The sequence below is a fragment of the Oncorhynchus tshawytscha genome, linkage group LG14 (genome assembly GCF_018296145.1).
Source record: "Oncorhynchus tshawytscha isolate Ot180627B linkage group LG14, Otsh_v2.0, whole genome shotgun sequence".
NCBI lineage: Eukaryota > Metazoa > Chordata > Actinopteri > Salmoniformes > Salmonidae > Oncorhynchus > Oncorhynchus tshawytscha.
This window is the reverse complement of record NC_056442.1, coordinates 57,780,204-57,802,088: the sequence shown is the minus strand read 5'-3', so window position 1 is coordinate 57,802,088 and position 21,885 is coordinate 57,780,204. Positions and strand designations below refer to the sequence as shown.

Below are 21,885 nucleotides of genomic sequence, written 5' to 3'. Positions count from 1 at the left end.
ATGGAATTAACCTATCAATAGCTATTCCATTGCTTTAATTTAGCAAACAATGACATGTTATGTATGTCTGACCTGTTGCGTTTCCCTTCTCTCTTCCACAAGATAACCACTGGGTCAAAACAGGGAGAGACAGGGAGAGACTGGGGGAGACAGGGGAGACTGGGGAGACTGGGGAAGACAGAGTTAGACTGGGGGAGACAGGGGGAGACTGGGGGAGACCGAGGGAGACTGGGGAGGCAGGGGGAGACAGAGTTAGACTGGGGGAGACAGGGGGAGACTGGGGGAGACAGAGTGAGACTGGGGGAGACAGAGTTAGACTGGGGAGACTGGGGAGACAGGGGAGACTGGGGGAGACTGGGGGAAACTGGGGGAGACAGAGTGAGACTGGGGGAGACAGAGTTAGACTGGGGGAGACTGGGGGAGACAGGGGAGACTGGGGGAGATTGGAGGAGACAGAGTTAGACTGGGGGAGACTGGGGGAGACAGAGTTAGACTGGGGGAGACAGGGGAGACTGGGGAGACAGGGGGAGACTGGGGAGACTGGGGAGACAGGGGAGACAGAGTTAGACTGGGGAAGACTGGGGGAGACTGGGGGAGACAGGGGGAGACTGGGGGAGACAGAGTGAGACTGGGGGAGACAGAGTTAGACTGGGGGAGACTGGGGGAGACAGGGGGAGACAGGGGAGACTGGGGAGACTGGGGGAAACAGGGGAGACAGAGTGAGACTGGAGGAGACAGAGTTAGACTGGGGGAGACTGGGGGAGACAGAGTTAGACTGGGGGAGACAGGGGGATACTGGGGAGACAGGGGGAGACAGGGGAGACTGGGGAGACTGGGGAGACAGGGGGAGACAGAGTTAGACTGGGGAAGACTGGGGGAGACTGGGGGAGACAGGGGAGACTGGGGAGACAGAGTGAGACTGGGGAGACTGGGGAGACAGAGTGAGACTGGGGGAGACAGAGTGAGACTGGGGGAGACAGGGGAGACTGGGGGAGACAGGGGAGACAGAGTGAGACTGGGGGAGACAGAGGGAGACTGGGGGAGACAGAGTGAGACTGAGTGAGAGTCTGTGTTGAGATCCGTTCATTGTAATGGCCCCTACCCCACTGGCAGGGCCATTCATTGTAATGGCCTCTATCCCACTGGCAGGGCCATTCATTGTAATGGCCTCTACCCCACTGGCAGGGCCATTCATTGTAATGGCCCCTATCCCACTGGCAGGGCCATTCATTGTAATGGCCCCTACCCCGCTGGCAGGGCCATTCATTGTAATGGCCTCTATCAAACTGGCAGGGCCATTCTTTGTAATGGCCCCTACCCCACTGGCAGGGCCATTCATTGTAATGGCCTCTATCAAACTGGCAGGGCCATTCTTTGTAATGGACTCTATCCGGCTGGCAGGGCCATTCATTATATTAGTCCCATACATTCTATGATTAGTCCTCTGCTCCAATACTTGCTGGACGGTTGCTTCAGTTAGCTGGACATGTTCAGTATTTTAGCTCCTGAGTGGCAGGCAGGGTCTTAGCTGGTACTGTGTAGATCACTATATGGCAGGGTCTTAGCTGGTACTGTGTAGATCACTATATGGCAGGGTCTTAGCTGGTACTGTGTAGATCACTATATGGCAGGGTCTTAGCTGGTACTGTGTAGATCACTATATGGCAGGGTCTTAGCTGGTACTGTGTAGATCACTATATGGCAGGGTCTTAGCTGGTACTGTGTAGATCACTCTTTGGCAGGGTCTTAGCTGGTACTGTGTAGATCACTATATGGCAGGGTCTTAGCTGGTACTGTGTAGATCACTATATGGCAGGGTCTTAGCTGGTACCGTGTAGATCACAATATGGCAGGTTCTTAGCTGGTACTGTGTAGATCACTATATGGCAGGGTCTTAGCTGGTACTGTGTAAATCACTATATGGCAGGGTCTTAGCTGGTACTGTGTAGATCACTATATGGCAGGGTCTTAGCTGGTACTGTGTAGATCACTTTATGGCAGGGTCTTAGCTGGTACTGATGATTGTCCTGCATGCAGTTTGTGTGGACAAGGACTTGCCTAATGTGTGCTAATGGTGGTCTGTCTGAGGGGTACTGGTCTTTACTGTCTGAGGGGTACTGGTCTTTACTGTCTGAGGGGTACTGGTCTTTACTGTCTGAGGTGTACTGGTCTTTACTGTCTGAGGGGTACTGGTCTTTACTGTCTGGTCTGTCTGAGGGGTACTGGTCTTTACTGTCTGAAGGGAACTGGTCTTTGCTGTCTGAGGGGTACTGGTCTTTACTGTCTGGTCTGTCTGAGGGGTACTGGCCTTTACTGTCTGGTCTGTCTGAGGGGTACTGGTCTTTACTGTCTGAGGGGTACTGGTCTTTACTGTCTGAGGGGTACTGGTCTTTACTGTCTGAGGGGTACTGGTCTTTACTGTCTGGTCTGTCTGAGGGGTACTGGTCTTTACTGTCTGAGGGGTACTGGTCTTTACTGTTTGAGGGGTACTGGTCTTTACTGTCTGAGGGGTACTGGTCTTTACTGTTTGAGGGGTACTGGTTTTTACTGTTTGAGGGGTACTGGTCTTTACTGTCTGAGGGGTACTGGTCTTTACTGTCTGAGGTGTACTGGTCTTTACTGTCTGAGGGGTACTGGTCTTTACTGTCTGGTCTGTCTGAGGGGTACTGGTCTTTACTGTCTGAAGGGAACTGGTCTTTGCTGTCTGAGGGGTACTGGTCTTTACTGTCTGGTCTGTCTGAGGGGTACTGGCCTTTACTGTCTGGTCTGTCTGAGGGGTACTGGTCTTTACTGTCTGAGGGGTACTGGTCTTTACTGTCTGAGGGGTACTGGTCTTTACTGTCTGAGGGGTACTGGTCTTTACTGTCTGGTCTGTCTGAGGGGTACTGGTCTTTACTGTCTGAGGGGTACTGGTCTTTACTGTTTGAGGGGTACTGGTCTTTACTGTCTGAGGGGTACTGGTCTTTACTGTCTGAGGGGTACTGGTCTTTACTGTTTGAGGGGTACTGGTCTTTACTGTCTGAGGGGTACTGGTCTTTACTGTCTGAGGGGTACTGGTCTTTACTGTCTGAGGGGTACTGGTCTTTACTGTCTGGTCTGTCTGTCTGAGGGGTACTGGTCTTTACTGTCTGGTTTGTCTGAGGGGAACTGGTCTTTACTGTCTGAGGGGTACTGGTCTTTACTGTCTGGTCTGTCTGAGGGGTACTGGTCTTTACTGTCTGAGGGGTACTGGTCTTTACTGTCTGGTCTGTCTGAGGGGTACTGGTCTTTACTGTCTGAGGGGTACTGGTCTTTACTGTCTGAGGGGTACTGGTCTTTACTGTCTGAGAGGTACTGGTCTTTACTGTCTGAGGGTACTGGTCTTTACTGTCTGAGAGGTACTGGTCTTTACTGTCTGAGGGGTACTGGTCTTTACTGTCTGAGGGGTACTGGTCTTTACTGTCTGAGGGGTACTGGTCTTTACTGTCTGGTCTGTCTGTCTGAGGGGTACTGGTCTTTACTGTCTGAGGGGTACTGGTCTTTACTGTTTGAGGGGTACTGGTCTTTACTGTCTGGTCTGTCTGAGGGGTACTGGTCTTTACTGTCTGGTCTGTCTGAGGGGAACTGGTCTTTACTGTCTGAGGGGTACTGGTCTTTACTGTCTGAGGGGTACTGGTCTTTACTGTCTGGTCTGTCTGAGGGGTACTGGTCTTTACTGTCTGAGGGGTACTGGTCTTTACTGTCTGGTCTGTCTGTCTGAGGGGTACTGGTCTTTACTGTCTGAGGGGTACTGGTCTTTACTGTTTGAGGGGTACTGGTCTTTACTGTCTGGTCTGTCTGAGGGGTACTGGTCTTTACTGTCTGGTCTGTCTGAGGGGAACTGGTCTTTACTGTCTGAGGGGTACTGGTCTTTACTGTCTGAGGGGTACTGGTCTTTACTGTCTGGTCTGTCTGAGGGGTACTGGTCTTTACTGTCTGAGGGGTACTGGTCTTTACTGTCTGGTCTGTCTGTCTGAGGGGTACTGGTCTTTACTGTCTGAGGGGTACTGGTCTTTACTGTCTGAGGGGTACTGGTCTTTCCTGTCTGGTCTGTCTGTCTGAGGGGTACTGGTCTTTACTGTCTGAGGGGTACTGGTCTTTACTGTTTGAGGGGTACTGGTCTTTACTGTCTGGTCTGTCTGAGGGGTACTGGTCTTTACTGTCTGGTCTGTCTGAGGGGTACTGGTCTTTACTGTCTGAGGGGTACTGGTCTTTACTGTCTGAGGGGTACTGGTCTTTACTGTCTGAGGGGTACTGGTCTTTACTGTCTGAGGGGTACTGGTCTTTACTGTCTGAGGGGTACTGGTCTTTACTGTCTGAGGGGTACTGGTCTTTACTGTCTGAGGGGTACTGGTCTTTACTGTCTGAGAGGTACTGGTCTTTACTGTCTGAGGGGTACTGGTCTTTACTGTCTGAGGGGTACTGGGCTTTACTGTCTGAGGGGTATTGGGCTTTACTGTCTGAGGGGTACTGGGCTTTACTGTCTGAGGGGTACTGGTCTTTACTGTCTGAGGGGTACTGGTCTTTACTGTCTGAGGGGTACTGGTCTTTACTGTCTGGTCTGTCTGAGGGATACTGGTCTTTACTGTCTGAGGGGTACTGGTCTTTACTGTCTGGTCTGTCTGAGGGCTACTGGTCTTTACTGTCTGGTCTGTCTGAGGGGTACTGGTCTTTATTGTCTGAGGGGTACTGGTCTTTACTGTCTGGTCTGTCTGAGGGGTACTAGTCTTTACTGTCTGGTCTGTCTGAAGGGTTTCAGGGCCAATAGCCTGTAGACTCATTATGGTACGAAGTGTGCTTAAGAAGGAGGATATGTGAGGACGTAACTATATACATTTTGACAATCCCACTATTTCAATCACAAAGTGGAATGCCTAAAGGAGTGTGTATGGGTGTGTGTGTAGGAGTATGTTTGTGCAAAAAGGCTTGCTAAATTATTTGATTGGGATTAAATGGTATTGTCTAGTCTGTCTGTCAAGACTGACAGTGAATACCAACAGGAGGGATTGTATAGTTCTGATGGTATTGACCAGTCTGTATTGACTCTGTGACAGTGGTGAGCGTAGAGCCCTTCATCACTACCAGGGTACCTTCCTGGGCCCTCCCCTGTCCTCCTGCACCTCTGCCGTGCTTGTCGGGGTGGAGCAGCCGGAGGGTTGTAGGGTTGTCCCCAGGGGCAGCGTGGCGGAAGAGGAGGACACCAGGTTAAGACTTTCCAGGGAGTCAGAGAGCAGGCGGTTGGTGTCGTGTTGGGGACAGAGGACATAGCGGCTAGGGTGGGTGTGGTGCACCTCCACCATGGCCACAGAGTCCAAACCCTTCAGGCCCCCGGCCGGGTCGCGTCCCCCCACGGCCCCCAGCTCCATCGACTCCTCCATGTTGACATAGAGGATCTCATCGGGGTCCTGGGAGTCCGGCAGGTCCTCGAGAGCCTTCTGCAGCTCCCCACGTAGCGTCTCAAACAGAGGACGGTCCTTAGGACTCAAGAACCAGCAGGAGAACATCAGGGAATAACTGAAGGAGAGAGGAGACAGGAGGAGAATAGAGGAGAGAAGGTGAGGAGATAGGAGATAGGAGGAGAGAAGGATAGGAGAGAGGAAGAGAAGCGAGAGGAGAGAAGGAGAGTAGATTTAGGAGTTTCACTATTTGGACATAATACAGTTTGAAATAAATGTGGTTCCCAACCCTGGTCCATCAGTACCCCAAACAATAACCCTGGTCCTTCAGTACCCCAACAATAACCCTGGTCCTTCAGTACCCCAACAATAACCCTGGTCCTTCAGTACCCCAACAATAACCCTGGTCCTTCAGTACCCCCAACAATAACCCTGGTCCATCAGTACCCCAAACAATAACCCTGGTCCTTCAGTACCCCAACAATAACCCTGGTCCTTCAGTACCCCCAACAATAACCCTGGACAAGCACACCTGATTCACCTTGTCAACTAATCATCAAGCTTTTCCAGGGCTACAACGACAAGGTGTACTGTTAGGAGTACTGAAGGGCCAGGGTTGGGAAACACTGATCTAGAACCTAAAAGGGTTCCTCGGCTGTCCCCATAGGAGAACCCTTTTTGGTTCCAGGTAGAACCCTTTTGGGTTTCATTGTTAAACCCTTTCCACAGAGGGTTCTACATGGAACCAAAAAGGGTTCTCCTATTGGTGCAGCCGAGGAACCCTTTTTTCTAAGAGTGTACCAGGCAAACTACATGGAAATCAGTATTTTATTTACAGTATATTGACCCAGGTCTGTTTTTATATACAGTATATTGACCCAGGTCTGTTTTTATTTACAGTATATTGACCCAGGTCTGTTTTTATATACAGTATATTGACCCAGGTCTGTTTTTATATACAGTATATTGACCCAGGTCTGTTTTTATATACAGTATATTGACCCAGGTCTGTTTTTATTTACAGTATATTGACCCAGGTCTGTTTTTATATACAGTATATTGACCCAGGTCTGTTTTTATATACAGTATATTGACCCAGGTCTGTTTTTATATACAGTATATTGACCCAGGTCTGTTTTTATATACAGTATATTGACCCAGGTCTGTTTTTATATACAGTATATTGACCCAGGTCTGTTTTTATTTACAGTATATTGACCCAGGTCTGTTTTTATATACAGTATATTGACCCAGGTCTGTTTTTATATACAGTATATTGACCCAGGTCTGTTTTTATATACAGTATATTGACCCAGGTCTGTTTTTATATACAGTATATTGACCCAGGTCTGTTTTTATATACAGTATATTGACCCAGGTCTGTTTTTATATACAGTATATTGACCCAGGTCTGTTTTTATATACAGTATATTGACCCAGGTCTGTTTTTATATACAGTATATTGACCCAGGTCTGTTTTTATTTACAGTATATTGACCCAGGTCTGTTTTTATTTACAGTATATTGACCCAGGTCTATTTTTATATACAGTATATTGACCCAGGTCTGTTTTTATTTACAGTATATTGACCCAGGTCTGTTTTTATATACAGTATATTGACCCAGGTCTGTTTTTATATACAGTATATTGACCCAGGTCTGTTTTTATATACAGTATATTGACCCAGGTCTGTTTTTATTTACAGTATATTGACCCAGGTCTGTTTTTATTTACAGTATATTGACCCAGGTCTGTTTTTATATACAGTATATTGACCCAGGTCTGTTTTTATATATAGTATATTGACCCAGGTCTGTTGTTATATACAGTATATTGACCCAGGTCTGTTTTTATTTACAGTATATTGACCCAGGTCTGTTTTTATTTACAGTATATTGACCCAGGTCTGTTTTTATTTACAGTATATTGACCCAGGTCTGTTTTTATTTACAGTATATTGACCCAGGTCTGTTTTTATATACAGTATATTGACCCAGGTCTGTTGTTATTTACAGTATATTGACCCAGGTCTGTTTTTATTTACAGTATATTGACCCAGGCCTGTTTTTATTTACAGTATATTGACCCAGGTCTGTTTTTATATACAGTATATTGACCCAGGTCTGTTTTTATATACAGTATATTGACCCAGGTCTGTTTTTATATACAGTATATTGACCCAGGTCTGTTTTTATTTACAGTATATTGACCCAGGTCTGTTTTTATATACAGTATATTGACCCAGGTCTGCTTTTATTTACAGTATATTGACCCAGGTCTGTTTTTATATACAGTATATTGACCCAGGTCTGTTTTTATTTACAGTATATTGACCCAGGTCTGTTTTTATATACAGTATATTGACCCAGGTCTGTTTTTATTTACAGTATATTGACCCAGGTCTGTTTTTATTTACAGTATATTGACCCAGGTCTGTTTTTATTTACAGTATATTGACCCAGGTCTGTTTTTATTTACAGTATATTGACCCAGGTCTGTTTTTATATACAGTATATTGACCCAGGTCTGTTTTTATATACAGTATATTGACCCAGGTCTGTTTTTATATACAGTATATTGACCCAGGTCTGTTTTTATTTACAGTATATTGACCCAGGCCTGTTTTTATTTACAGTATATTGACCCAGGTCTGTTTTTATATACAGTATATTGACCCAGGTCTGTTTTTATATACAGTATATTGACCCAGGTCTGTTTTTATATACAGTATATTGACCCAGGTCTGTTTTTATTTACAGTATATTGACCCAGGTCTGTTTTTATATACAGTATATTGACCCAGGTCTGCTTTTATTTACAGTATATTGACCCAGGTCTGTTTTTATATACAGTATATTGACCCAGGTCTGTTTTTATTTACAGTATATTGACCCAGGTCTGTTTTTATATACAGTATATTGACCCAGGTCTGTTTTTATTTACAGTATATTGACCCAGGTCTGTTTTTATTTACAGTATATTGACCCAGGTCTGTTTTTATTTACAGTATATTGACCCAGGTCTGTTTTTATTTACAGTATATTGACCCAGGTCTGTTTTTATATACAGTATATTGACCCAGGTCTGTTTTTATATACAGTATATTGACCCAGGTCTGTTTTTATATACAGTATATTGACCCAGGTCTGTTTTTATTTACAGTATATTGACCCAGGTCTGTTTTTATATACAGTATATTGACCCAGGTCTGTTTTTATTTACAGTATATTGACCCAGGTCTGTTTTTATTTACAGGATATTGACCCAGGTCTGTTTTTATTTACAGTATATTGACCCAGGTCTGTTTTTATATACAGTATATTGACCCAAGTCTGTTTTTATATACAGTATATTGACCCAGGTCTGTTTTTATTTACAGTATATTGACCCAGGTCTGTTTTTATATACAGTATATTGACCCAGGTCTGTTTTTATATACAGTATATTGACCCAGGTCTGTTTTTATTTACAGTATATTGACCCAGGTCTGTTTTTATTTACAGTATATTGACCCAGGTCTGTTTTTATATACAGTATATTGACCCAGGTCTGTTTTTATATACAGTATATTGACCCAGGTCTGTTTTTATATACAGTATATTGACCCAGGTCTGTTTTTATATATACAGTATATTGACCCAGGTCTGTTTTTATTTACAGTATATTGACCCAGGTCTGTTTTTATTTACAGTATATTGACCCAGGTCTGTTTTTATATACAGTATATTGACCCAGGTCTGTTTTTATATACAGTATATTGACCCAGGTCTGTTTTTATTTACAGTATATTGACCCAGGTCTGTTTTTATATACAGTATATTGACCCAGGTCTGTTTTTATTTACAGTATATTGACCCAGGTCTGTTTTTATATACAGTATATTGACCCAGGTCTGTTTTTATTTACAGTATATTGACCCAGGTCTGTTTTTATTTACAGTATATTGACCCAGGTCTGTTTTTATATACAGTATATTGACCCAGGTCTGTTTTTATTTACAGTATATTGACCCAGGTCTGTTTTTATTTACAGTATATTGACCCAGGTCTGTTTTTATATACAGTATATTGACCCAGGTCTGTTTTTATATACAGTATATTGACCCAGGTCTGTTTTTATTTACAGTATATTGACCCAGGTCTGTTTTATATACAGTATATTGACCCAGGTCTGTTTTTATATACAGTATATTGACCCAGGTCTGTTGTTATATACAGTATATTGACCCAGGTCTGTTTTTATATACAGTATATTGACCCAGGTCTGTTTTTATATACAGTATATTGACCCAGGTCTGTTTTTATATACAGTATATTGACCCAGGTCTGTTTTTATATACAGTATATTGACCCAGGTCTGTTTTTATTTACAGTATATTGACCCAGGTCTGTTTTTATTTACAGTATATTGACCCAGGTCTGTTTTTATATACAGTATATTGACCCAGGTCTGTTTTTATTTACAGTATATTGACCCAGGTCTGTTTTTATATACAGTATATTGACCCAGGTCTGTTTTTATTTACAGTATATTGACCCAGGTCTGTTTTTATTTACAGTATATTGACCCAGGTCTGTTTTTATATACAGTATATTGACCCAGGTCTGTTTTTATTTACAGTATATTGACCCAGGTCTGTTTTTATATACAGTATATTGACCCAGGTCTGTTTTTATATACAGTATATTGACCCAGGTCTGTTTTTATTTACAGTATATTGACCCAGGTCTGTTTTTATTTACAGTATATTGACCCAGGTCTGTTTTTATTTACAGTATATTGACCCAGGTCTGTTGTAAGAAGAAAAACTAGTATTGATCCACTCACATGCTGTCCAGACAGTCTGGAGGTTGTTTGAGACGGTTTCCTTGTCTCAGGTAGTCATATATCTCACTGTTCTCCACACCTGGGTACGGAGTCTGGCCGCGCGATGCTATCTCCCACATGGTCACGCCAAATGACCACTGTAGAGAGAGGGAGAGAGGGGGAGGGAGGGAGAGAGAGGGGAAGTGAGGTAGGGAGAGAAAGGAGGGAGGAATGGATGGAGAGAGAGGGTCAGAGAGAGGAGAGAGGGAGAGAGGGTCAGAGAAATTAGGGAGTGAGAGAGAGGGTCAGAGAGAGGAGGGAGAGAGGGTCAGAGGAGAGAAGGGAGAGAGGATCAGAGAGAGGAGAGAGGGTCAGAGAGAGGAGAGAGGGAGAGAGGATCAGAGAATGAAGAGAGGGAGAGAGGGTCAGAGAGAGGAGAGAGGGAGAGAGGAGAGAGTGAGAGAGGGTCAGAGGAGAGAAGGGAGAGAGAGTCAGAGAGGAGGGAGGGAGAGAGAGGAGAGAGAGAGGAGAGAGTGAGAGAGAGAGGAGAGAGTGAGAGAGGAGAGAGTGTCAGAGAGAGGAGCGAGAGAGAGCGAGTCAGAGAGAGGAGAGAGAGGGGGTCAGAGGAGCCTCAGTCTCACACATTACACAAACACAAATCCACATTAGGAAAACAGCAGCTATGCCTGTGAACATATCAAAACACTGACATGTTCGCCTAAGCCTAATTCCTCTCATAGACAACACACCAAAGAGGTTAGGCTTTATAGGACTGGTGCTGAGAAAAAATAAATTTGTATGCACACACATGCACACCACTATGAGCACACCCCTATATACACGCCCCTATACACACACACCACTATATACACACACCTATATACACACCCCTATACACACACCACTATATACACACCCCTATATACACACCACTATATACACACCACTATATACACACCACTACACACACACCACTATATACACACACACACCACTATATACACACCCCTATATACACACCACTACACACACACCACTACACACACACCACTATATACACACCCCTATATACACACCACTATATACACACTACTATATACACACCACTACACACACACCACTATATACACACCATTATATACACACCACTACATACACACCACTATATACACACCCCTATATACACACCACTACACACACACCACTATATACACACCCCTATATACACACCACTATATACACACCCCTATATACACACCACTATATACACACCACTACACACACCACTACATACACACCACTATATACACACCACACCACTATATACACCCCTATATACACACCACTACACACACACCACTATATACACACCCCTATATACACACCACTATATACACACCACTACACACACACCACTACACACACACCACTATATACACACCCCTATATACACACCACACCACTACACACACAACACTACACACACACCATTATATACACACCACTATATACACACCACTACATACACACCACTATATACACACCCCTATATACACACCACTACACACACACACCACTACACACACACCACTATATACACACCCCTAAATACACACCACTATATACACACTACTATATACACACCACTACACTCACACCACTATATACACACCATTATATACACACCACTACATACACACCACTATATACACACCCCTATATACACACCACTACACACACCACTATATACACGCCCCTATATACACACCACTATATACACACCCCTATATACACACCACTATATACACACCACTACTACACACCACTACATACACACCACTATATACACACCACACCACTATATACACCCCTATATACACACCACTACACACACACCACTATATACACACACACACCACTATATACACACCCCTATATACACACCACTATATACACACCACTATATACACACCACTACACACACACCACTACACACACCACTATATACACACCCCTATATACACACCACTATATACACACCACTATATACACACCACACCACTACACACACAACACTACACACACACCATTATATACACACCACTATATACACACCACTACATACACACCACTATATACACACCCCTATATACACACACCACTACACACACACCACTATATACACACCCCTATATACACACCACTACATACACACCCCTATATACACACTACTATATACACACACACTACACACACACCACTATATACACACCCCTATATACACACCACTATATACACACCCCTATATACACACCACTACATACACACCACTATATACACACCCCTACATACACACCACCATATACACACACTATATACACACCACTACACACACACACCACTATATACACACCACTATATACACACCACTATATACACACCACACCACTATATACACACCCCTATATACACACCCCTATATACACACCACTATATACACACCACTACATACACACCACTATATACACACCACTACATACACATACCCTTTTCATTGGGGTGGCAGGGTAGCCTAGTGGTTAGAGCGTTGGACTAGTAACCGGAAGGTTGCAAGTTCAAACCCCTGAGCTGACAAGGTACAAATCTGTCGTTCTGCCCGTGAACAGGCAGTTAACCCACTGTTCCTAGGCCGTCATTGAAAATTAGAATTTGTTCTTAACGGACTTGCCTGGTAAAATAAAAAAAATACACACCACTACATACATTATACACACCACTAGAAAACACACCACTATATACACACCACTACATACATTATACACACCACTAGAAAACACACCACTACATACATTATACACACCACTAGAAAACACACCACTATATACATTATACACACCACTATATACACACCACTACATACATTATACACACCACTATATACACACCACTACATACATTATACACACCACTATATACATTATACACACCACTAGAAAACACACCACTATATACATTATACACACCACTATATACACAACACTATAAACACACCACTATAAACACACCACTATATACACACCACTATATACACACCCCTATAAACACACCACTACATACATTATACACACCACTAGAAAACACACCACTATATACATTATACACACCACTATATACACACCACTATATACACAACACTATAAACACACCACTATAAACACACCACTATAAACACACCACTATATACACACCACTATATACACACCACTATATACACACCACTACATGCATTAGACTCACCACATCGCTCTTGGTGGTGTAGACGCGGTCTGCCAGGCTCTCGATGGCGATCCATTTGACGGGCATCTTAGAGATGCGACCCTGGCGGTAGTAGTCTCCGTTATATATCTTTTTAGAAAGGCCGAAGTCAGCAACACACACATTCATGTTCTCATTCAGCCTGGAACACACAGAGAGAAATACATGGGTTCAGCCTGGAACACAGAGAGAGAGAGAGAGAGAGACAGAGAGACAGAGAGAGAGAGACAGAGGGACAGAGAGACAGAGAGAGAGAGAGACAGAGGGAGAGCAGGAGAAAGAGAGAGAGAGACAGAGAGAGAGAGAGGGTGAGAGAGCTGGGTTCAGCCTGGAACACAGAGAGAGAGCAGGAGAGACAGAGAGAGACAGAGAGAGAGACAGAGAGAGAGCAGGAGAGACAGAGAGAGAGACAGAAAGAGAGACAGAGAGAGACAGAGAGAGACAGAGAGAGAGCAGAGAGAGAGAGCAGGAGAGACAGAGAGAGAGACAGAAAGAGAGACAGAGAGAGAGCAGGAGAGACAGAGAGAGACAGAGAGAGAGAGACAGAGAGAGAGCAAGAGAGAGAGAGAGAGACAGAGAGAGAGACAGAGAGAGAGAGAGAGAGAGAGCAGGAGAGAGAGAGAGAGAGAGACAGAGAGAGATGGGTTCAGCCTGGAACACAGAGAGAGAGTGAAGGCAACAATATTTTTTTAAAGAGAGTGATAGTGAAAGAGAGATAGAAACAGAGAAACCTAGCCTAGAGATAGCGATACTGATAGGTAGCAACAGTGCTGGTTATTACATGCAGTTCCTTGCAGCCAGGTCTCTGTGGATGAAGTTGTTTCTGCTGAGATACTCCATCCCCTTGGCGATATCCACCATGAACTTCACCAGCATCTGAGACGGCAGGTACTGCAGGATGATAGAGAGGGAGACAGGTGTTATTACAGCGTACCACTGTCAGGGTTCAGGAGGGTAATTAACAGCAGATACTGAGAGAGACAGAGAGAGAGAGATGGACAGAGAGTCAATGAGACAGAGAGACAATGAGACAGAGAGAGAGATCGACAGAGAGAGACAAAGACAAGGAGAGAGAGAGATCGACAGAGAGACAGAGAGAGACAAAGACAGGAGAGATAGAGAGACAAAGAGACAGAGAGACAAAGAGAGATAGAGAGACAGGGAGAGACAAAGAGACAGAGGGAGATAGAGAGACAGAGAGACAGAGGGAAAGACAGAGAGACAGAGAGACAGAGAGACAGAGAGAGAGATAAGAGACAGGGAGAGATAAAGAGACAGGGAGAGACAGGGAGAGACAAAGAGACAAAGAGAGACAAAGAGACAGAGAGAGACAGAGAGACAGGGAGAGACAGAGAGACAGAGAGAGACAAAGAGACAAAGAGACAGAGAGACAGGGAGAGAAGGAGAGACAAAGAGACAGAGAGAGAGAGAGAGATTATTTGTACTGGAGGACAACACAGAGAGACAAGGATTATTCAAATGTTTTACTGCCAGGGTTCAGTTGTGCTACAGGTAGAAATACTAAGAATAGACCTGCCAGGATCCCTTAATGTCAGAGATACATGGCTGTTCTACACAACATATTTATATTTCTATCTGAAGGTTTTATAGAAAAAATTGACATCGACATTGACACGTTAGTCATTTAGCAGACAGTCTAATCCACAGAGATTTACAGTTAATGCATTCATCTTGAAGATAACTTGGTGAGACAGCCACATATCACACACACTAAGGCATGTTTTCCCTCCATAAAGAAGATATCAGAAAAGTCAGTGGGAAAAGACTAGTGCAACTACTATTGACTTACGAAGGGACGGCCCTTGAGACCAGAGGTGTCAGAGTGCTCAGGTTGGGGTGAGGGTGCTCAGGTTAGGGGGGTGTAGGGTTTGAGCATAGCCTGTAGGGTTTGAGCATAGCCTGTAGGGTTTGAGCATAGCCTGTAGGGTTTGAGCATAGCCTGTAGGGTTTGAGCATAGCCTGAGAGCCGAGGGTTTAGGTGAAGGGGGGCCTGTAGGGTTTCTAGCCTGTAGCCCAAAGCCAGCCCCCCACATAAAGGGTAGACCTGCATGTTTGTTTTCAGTACACTAGAGGGCGACATACTCCTCTGTCTGACAGAGACTCTTATGTTTCCAGGACTGAACCATGTGACATAGAGATGATATTATATATATATATTATATTTATACTAGTGGAATAGTCTGTTCTCCCCATAGCAAGCATAGTGGTATAGTCTGTTCTCCCCATAGCAGAGAGAGTAGTATAGTATGTTCCCCCATAGCAGACAGAGTGGTATAGTCTGTTCCCCCATAGCAGACAGAGTGGTATAGTCTGTTCCCCCATAGCAGACAGAGTGGTATAGTCCGTTCCCTCCATAGCAGACAGAGTGGTGCAGTCCACCCTAGTCCCAGAGGGAGGCTTGGACGTCAACTTCTACACTAGAGTGTTTTTGGACCATTTCCTAAATCCTGCAACATTTCAACATTTGCTAGGAACTCTAGTTTGGATAAGGCCCAGTGTTTCTCAACACTAGTCTGTACAGATTCATAGTTTAGTGTTTATTACACTGGTCTGTACAGAGTCATAGTTTAGTGTTTATTACACTGGTCTGTACAGAGTCATAGTGTAGTGTTTATCAACACTAGTCTGTGTGTAGTCTCTATCTTCCAAATGAACATGTCCTCCCTTAAGAAGAGCTGATAGTGAAGTTGATCAGTAAGAGATAGTTCTCCTCCCCTGTGTGTGTGTGTGCGTGCTCACCACGGGGCAGTCTCCAAGGCGTGAGTAGAGCAGGTAGCTGTGTAGGTCTCCGTGTTTCATAAAGGGCAGGATGACCACAGGGGAGGGGTAACCTTCACTCTCTACTGTCTGTAGACACACACCTGGGACACACAGACAGACAGAGGGACAGTCACACTCTCTCCAGGGGCCACACACACATACACATACAGTGCATTTGGAAAGTACTCAGAGGTTTTTGCTCTGACATGCACTGTCAACTGTGGGACCTTATATAGACAGGTGTGTGCCTTTCCAAATCATGTTCAATCAATTGAATTTACCACAGGTGGACTCCAATCAAGTTGTAAAAACATCTCAAGGATGTTCAATGGAAACAGGATGCAGCTGAGCTAAATTTAGATTCTCATAGCAAAGGGTCTGAATACTTATGTAAATAAGATATTTCAGTTTTTTTTACATCTATATATATATATATATTTATACATTTGCAAAAATGTCTAAAAAACCTGTTTTCACTTTGTCATTATGGGGTATTGTGATGTCATTATGGGGTATTGTGATGTCATTATGGGGTATTGTGATGTCATTATGGGGTATTGTGATGTCATTATGGGGTATTGTGATGTCATTATGGGGTATTGTGATGTCATTATGGGGTATTGTGATGTCATTATGGGGTATTGTGATGTCATTATGGGGTATTGTGATGTCATTATGGGGTATTGTGATGTCATTATGGGGTATTGTGATGTCATTATGGGGTATTGTGATGTCATTATGGGGTATTGTGATCTCATTATGGGGTATTGTGATGTCATTATGGGGTATTGTGATGTCATTATGGGGTATTGTGATGTCATTATGGGGTATTGTGATGTCATTATGGGGTATTGTGATGTCATTATGGGGTATTGTGATCTCATTATGGGGTATTGTGATCTCATTATGGGGTATTGTGATGTCATTATGGGGTATTGTGATGTCATTATAGGGTATTGTGATGTCATTATGGGGTATTGTGATGTCATTATGGGGTATTGTGATGTCATTATGGGGTATTGTGATGTCATTATGGGGTATTGTGATGTCATTATGGGGTATTGTGATGTCATTATGGGGTATTGTGATGTCATTATGGGGTATTGTGATGTCATTATAGGGTATTGTGATGTCATTATGGGGTATTGTGATGTCATTATGGGGTATTGTGATGTCATTATGGGGTATTGTGATGTCATTATGGGGTATTGTGATGTCATTATGGGGTATTGTGATCTCATTATGGGGTATTGTGATCTCATTATGGGGTATTGTGATGTCATTATGGGGTATTTTGATGTCATTATGGGGTATTGTGATGTCATTATGGGGTATTGTGATCTCATTATGGGGTATTGTGATGTCATTATGGGGTATTGTGATGTCATTATGGGGTATTGTGATGTCATTATGGGGTATTGTGATGACATTATGGGGTCATTTTGATGTCATTATGGGGTATTGTGATGTCATTATGGGGTATTGTGATGTCATTATGGGGTATTGTGATGTCATTATGGGGTATTGTGATGTCATTTGTGATGTCATTATGGGGTATTGTGATGTCATTATGGGGTATTGTGATGTCATTATAGGGTATTGTGATGTCATTATGGGGTATTGTGATGTCATTATGGGGGTATTGTGATCTCATTATGGGGTATTGTGATGTCATTATGGATTATTTTGATGTCATTATGGGGTATTGTGATGTCATTATGGGGTATTGTGATCTCATTATGGGGTATTGTGATGTCATTATGGGGTATTGTGATGTCTTATGGGGTATTGTGATTATGGGGTATTGTGATGTCATTATGGGGTATTGTGATGTCATTATGGGGTATTGTGATGTCATTATGGGGTATTGTGATGTCATTATGGGGTATTGTGATGTCATTATGGGGTATTGTGATGTCATTATGGGGTATTGTGACGTCATTATGGGGTATTGTGATGTCATTATGGGGTATTGTGATGTCATTATGGGGTATTTTGATGTCATTATGGGGTGTTGTGTGTAGATTGATGAGGAAACACATTAATTGAATCCATTTTAGAATAAGGCTGTAACATATCAAACTGTGGGGAAAGGGCAGGGCTGTGAATACTACCTGAATGCCCTGTACATGCACTCAAGCCCAGTTGTTTGGTCCAGTCTCACCTAGCAGTCTCATGACGTTCTGATGGTCAAACTCCTTCATACAGGCAGCTTCTGTCAGGAAGTCTTCCATCTCAGTGCGGGTACAGATGGCAACTAGAGGAGGAGAGATGGGTGAGAACTGGGACTCATCTCCTATGTAGTGCACTCGGGGCTCTGGACAAAAGTAGTGCACGTTACTGTCAAAAGTAGTGCACGTTACTGTCAAAAGTAGTGCACGTTACTGTCAAAAGTAGTGCACGTTACTGTCAAAAGTAGTGCACGTTACTGTCAAAAGTAGTGCACGTTACTGTCAAAAGTAGTGTAACAATAGTAGGGTGTCAAAAGTAGTGCACTTTACTGTCAAAAGTAGTGCACGTTACTGTCAAAAGTAGGGTGTCACAGAAGCAGGAAAGTGTGACTAGTCTATGTGCTGCTTACACTGTAGTTGTGTCATAGTGAACTTACTCTTCATGGTCTTCACAGCCACTTTGAGAACAGACTCCTCATGCGTTAACGCTCCCTCCATCACAGAGCCAAACTCTCCTGTAGACACACAGACCAGCAGCCATTTCCATTTACAAAGGGGACATTGTTCGACAGCAGATTTTATACCCTTTGACTTTTCTCAGGTCAATGTACTCCTTATTTTTCCGTTTGTATCTCCCCGCAGGCCTTGAACCCAGGACAAGGTCAGTGTGTGCCTCTGTATCAGTTAGTTGCCTGAACGGTTTTGCTAGTAACAAGGCAATTCGATGGACACACATTCACCCTGTGTTGCACCACGACAGGATCTAGAAACACGCTCACCCTCTCCCAGAGTCTTTCCCAGGGTTAGCTTGTGTCTGTCCACCATCACATCCTGCAGCTTATGTTTCAGCTCATCACTGATGCCAAGGGTGTTCACTGAGGAGGACAACAACAACACATAAACAACAACACATTAACAACACCACATAAACACCACCACATACACAACAACAACATAAACAACAACACACAAACAACACCACATAAACAACAACACATAAACAACACCACATAAACAACAACACATAAACAACACCACATAAACAACAACACACAAACAACACCACATAAACAACAACACACAAACAACAACACATAAACAACAACACATAAACAACACATAAACAACACCACATAAACACATAAACAACAACACCACATAAACAACAACACATAAACAACACCACATAAACACATAAACAACAACACCACATAAACAACAACACATAAACAACAACACCACATAAACAACAACACACAAACAACACCACATAAACAACACATAAACACCACCACATAAACAACAACACACAAAAACAACAACACATAAACAACAACACATAAAATATTATTCAGATCCTCTGGCTTTGATGCCTCATAATGTGAGCTGTGAGCTAATAGGGGTGTCAGTGGGCTGACTGTGAAGGCTCTGAGAGACTCTGGGTTGAGGTCAGTGATAAAGTAGTCTACAGTACTAATCTCTCTCTCTCTCTTTCTCTCCCTCTCTCCCTCTCTCCCTTTCTCTCTCTCTCTCTCTCTCTCTCTCTTTCTCTCCCTCTCTCTCTCCCCCTTTCTCTCTCTCTCTCTCTCTCCTCTCTCTCTCTCTCTCTCTCTTTCTGTCTCTCTCTTTCTGTCTCTCTCTTTCTGTCTCTCTCTCTTTTTCTCTCTCTCCCTCTCCCTCTTTCTCTCTCTCTCTCTTTATGTCTCTCTCTCTCTTTATGTCTCTCTCTCTCTTTCTTTCTGTCTCTCTCTCTCTCTCTCTCTCGCTCTGTTCATTACCAGGTGACATCATTCCAAGTATAAAAGTTTTGGAGAGCAACCAGGATATGAGATCATAAGAGTTGAGTTTCTCCAGATAGCCTTGTCCCCAGCTGGCTGAACCCTAACAGCAGTGTGTGTGTGTGTGTGTGTGTGTGTGTGTGTGTGTGTGTGTGTGTGTGTATGTGTGCGTGCGTGCGTGTGTCTATGTTTGTGTCTAGTGATAGCGTGGAGACTGTACGTCACATGACAGATGCTGTTTTCACATCTGGACCAAGATGTTGAGAAGGAGGGAGGGAGGGAGAAAGAGAAGGAGAGAAAGAGAGAGAGAGAGAGAGAGAGAGAAGAAGAGAGCGAGAGAGAGAGAGAGAGAGAGAGAGAGAGAGAGGGAGAGAGAGAGGGAGGGAGGGAGGGAGGGAGGGAGGGAGGGAGGGAGGGAGGGAGGGAGGGAGAAGAGGAGAGAGAGAGACAGAGTGAGGGAGGGAGGGAGGGAGGCCAGATGTTGCCACGTGTTTGTCAGACAACAATATCCTCCGTCCCCCGACATGTTAACATGGAATCTAGGATGATTGTGACTGAAACTAGCTGTCTGGAGCCGTTCCCGGGGCTGTTGGGATCTTCAGAGGTAAACAAGAGTAAAGGAGCTCTAATCCCACCTCTCACACACACACACACACACACACACACACACACACACACACACACACACACACACACACACACACACCCTATTCCCCTACCCCTCTCTCTCCATACTAATTCTCTCTCCCTCTCCCTCAGCTCCTCTCGTTTTACACTCTGTGTTTGTCTCTCGTTCTCTGGTCCCTTTGTCTGTCCTGTGTGTTGAGACATGATGAAAGGAGACAACAACAGGGACAATAGCAGGACGAAACGTTGCCTTTGTGTAAAATGACTCTGTATGTACTGGTATTCATACAAAACATGCACAAACACACACGCACGCGCACGCACACACACACACAAAGACACACACACACACAAAAACACACACACACACACACCCACACACACAAAGACACACACACACCCACACACACAAAGACACACCCACACACACAAAGACACACACACACACACCCACACACACAAAGACACACACACACCCACACACACAAAGACACACGCACCTGAGTGTACAGGTATGAGGTGAAACAGAGAAGCAGAACCCACACTCTGAGACTGCAGGATAGAAATACACTATTAGAATGTATGAGTGATGCCATCTTCTCAGTGAATGAGTTCGCCTATCTAGCTCTCCTCCTGAACGTCTACACTGGAACAGCTGTCTGACTGTAATCAGATCAGAAGGTACCATGTAATAACTGGTGAGTACTGTTGGCATACGAGACTGATGGTACTCTACTGTACTCTACTGTACTCTATTGTAGTGTACTGTACTCTACTGTACTCTACTGTACTTTACTGTACTCTACTGTACTGTACTCTACTGTACTCTACTGTACCGTACTCTCGTGTGCTCTACTGTACTCTACTGTACTCTACTGTACTGTACTCTAGTGTGCTCTACTGTACTCTAATGTACTTTACTGTACTCTACTGTACTGTACTCTACTGTACTGTACTCTAGTGTACTCTACTGTACTCTAATGTACTTTACT

The 21,885-nt window shown here is 43.8% G+C and overlaps 1 protein-coding gene across 1 annotated transcript in view; it reads right to left on the bottom strand.

The window, feature by feature from the left end:
• Window positions 1–4,724: 4,724 nt before the first annotated feature.
• Window positions 4,725–21,885, bottom strand: part of LOC112264001 (tyrosine-protein kinase receptor UFO-like) — a 35,480-nt gene continuing 18,319 nt past the window's right edge. Inside the window, exons 6-13 of the mRNA XM_042296581.1 lie at window positions 19,268–19,363; window positions 18,926–19,003; window positions 18,482–18,574; window positions 16,297–16,418; window positions 14,318–14,427; window positions 13,519–13,678; window positions 10,243–10,379; window positions 4,725–5,532 (exon numbers count right to left, since the gene is read on the bottom strand). Of these exons, the coding sequence (XP_042152515.1) occupies window positions 5,097–5,532; window positions 10,243–10,379; window positions 13,519–13,678; window positions 14,318–14,427; window positions 16,297–16,418; window positions 18,482–18,574; window positions 18,926–19,003; window positions 19,268–19,363 (1,232 nt within the window). The 3' untranslated portion in view covers window positions 4,725–5,096. The remainder of the gene's footprint in view (window positions 5,533–10,242; window positions 10,380–13,518; window positions 13,679–14,317; window positions 14,428–16,296; window positions 16,419–18,481; window positions 18,575–18,925; window positions 19,004–19,267; window positions 19,364–21,885) is intronic.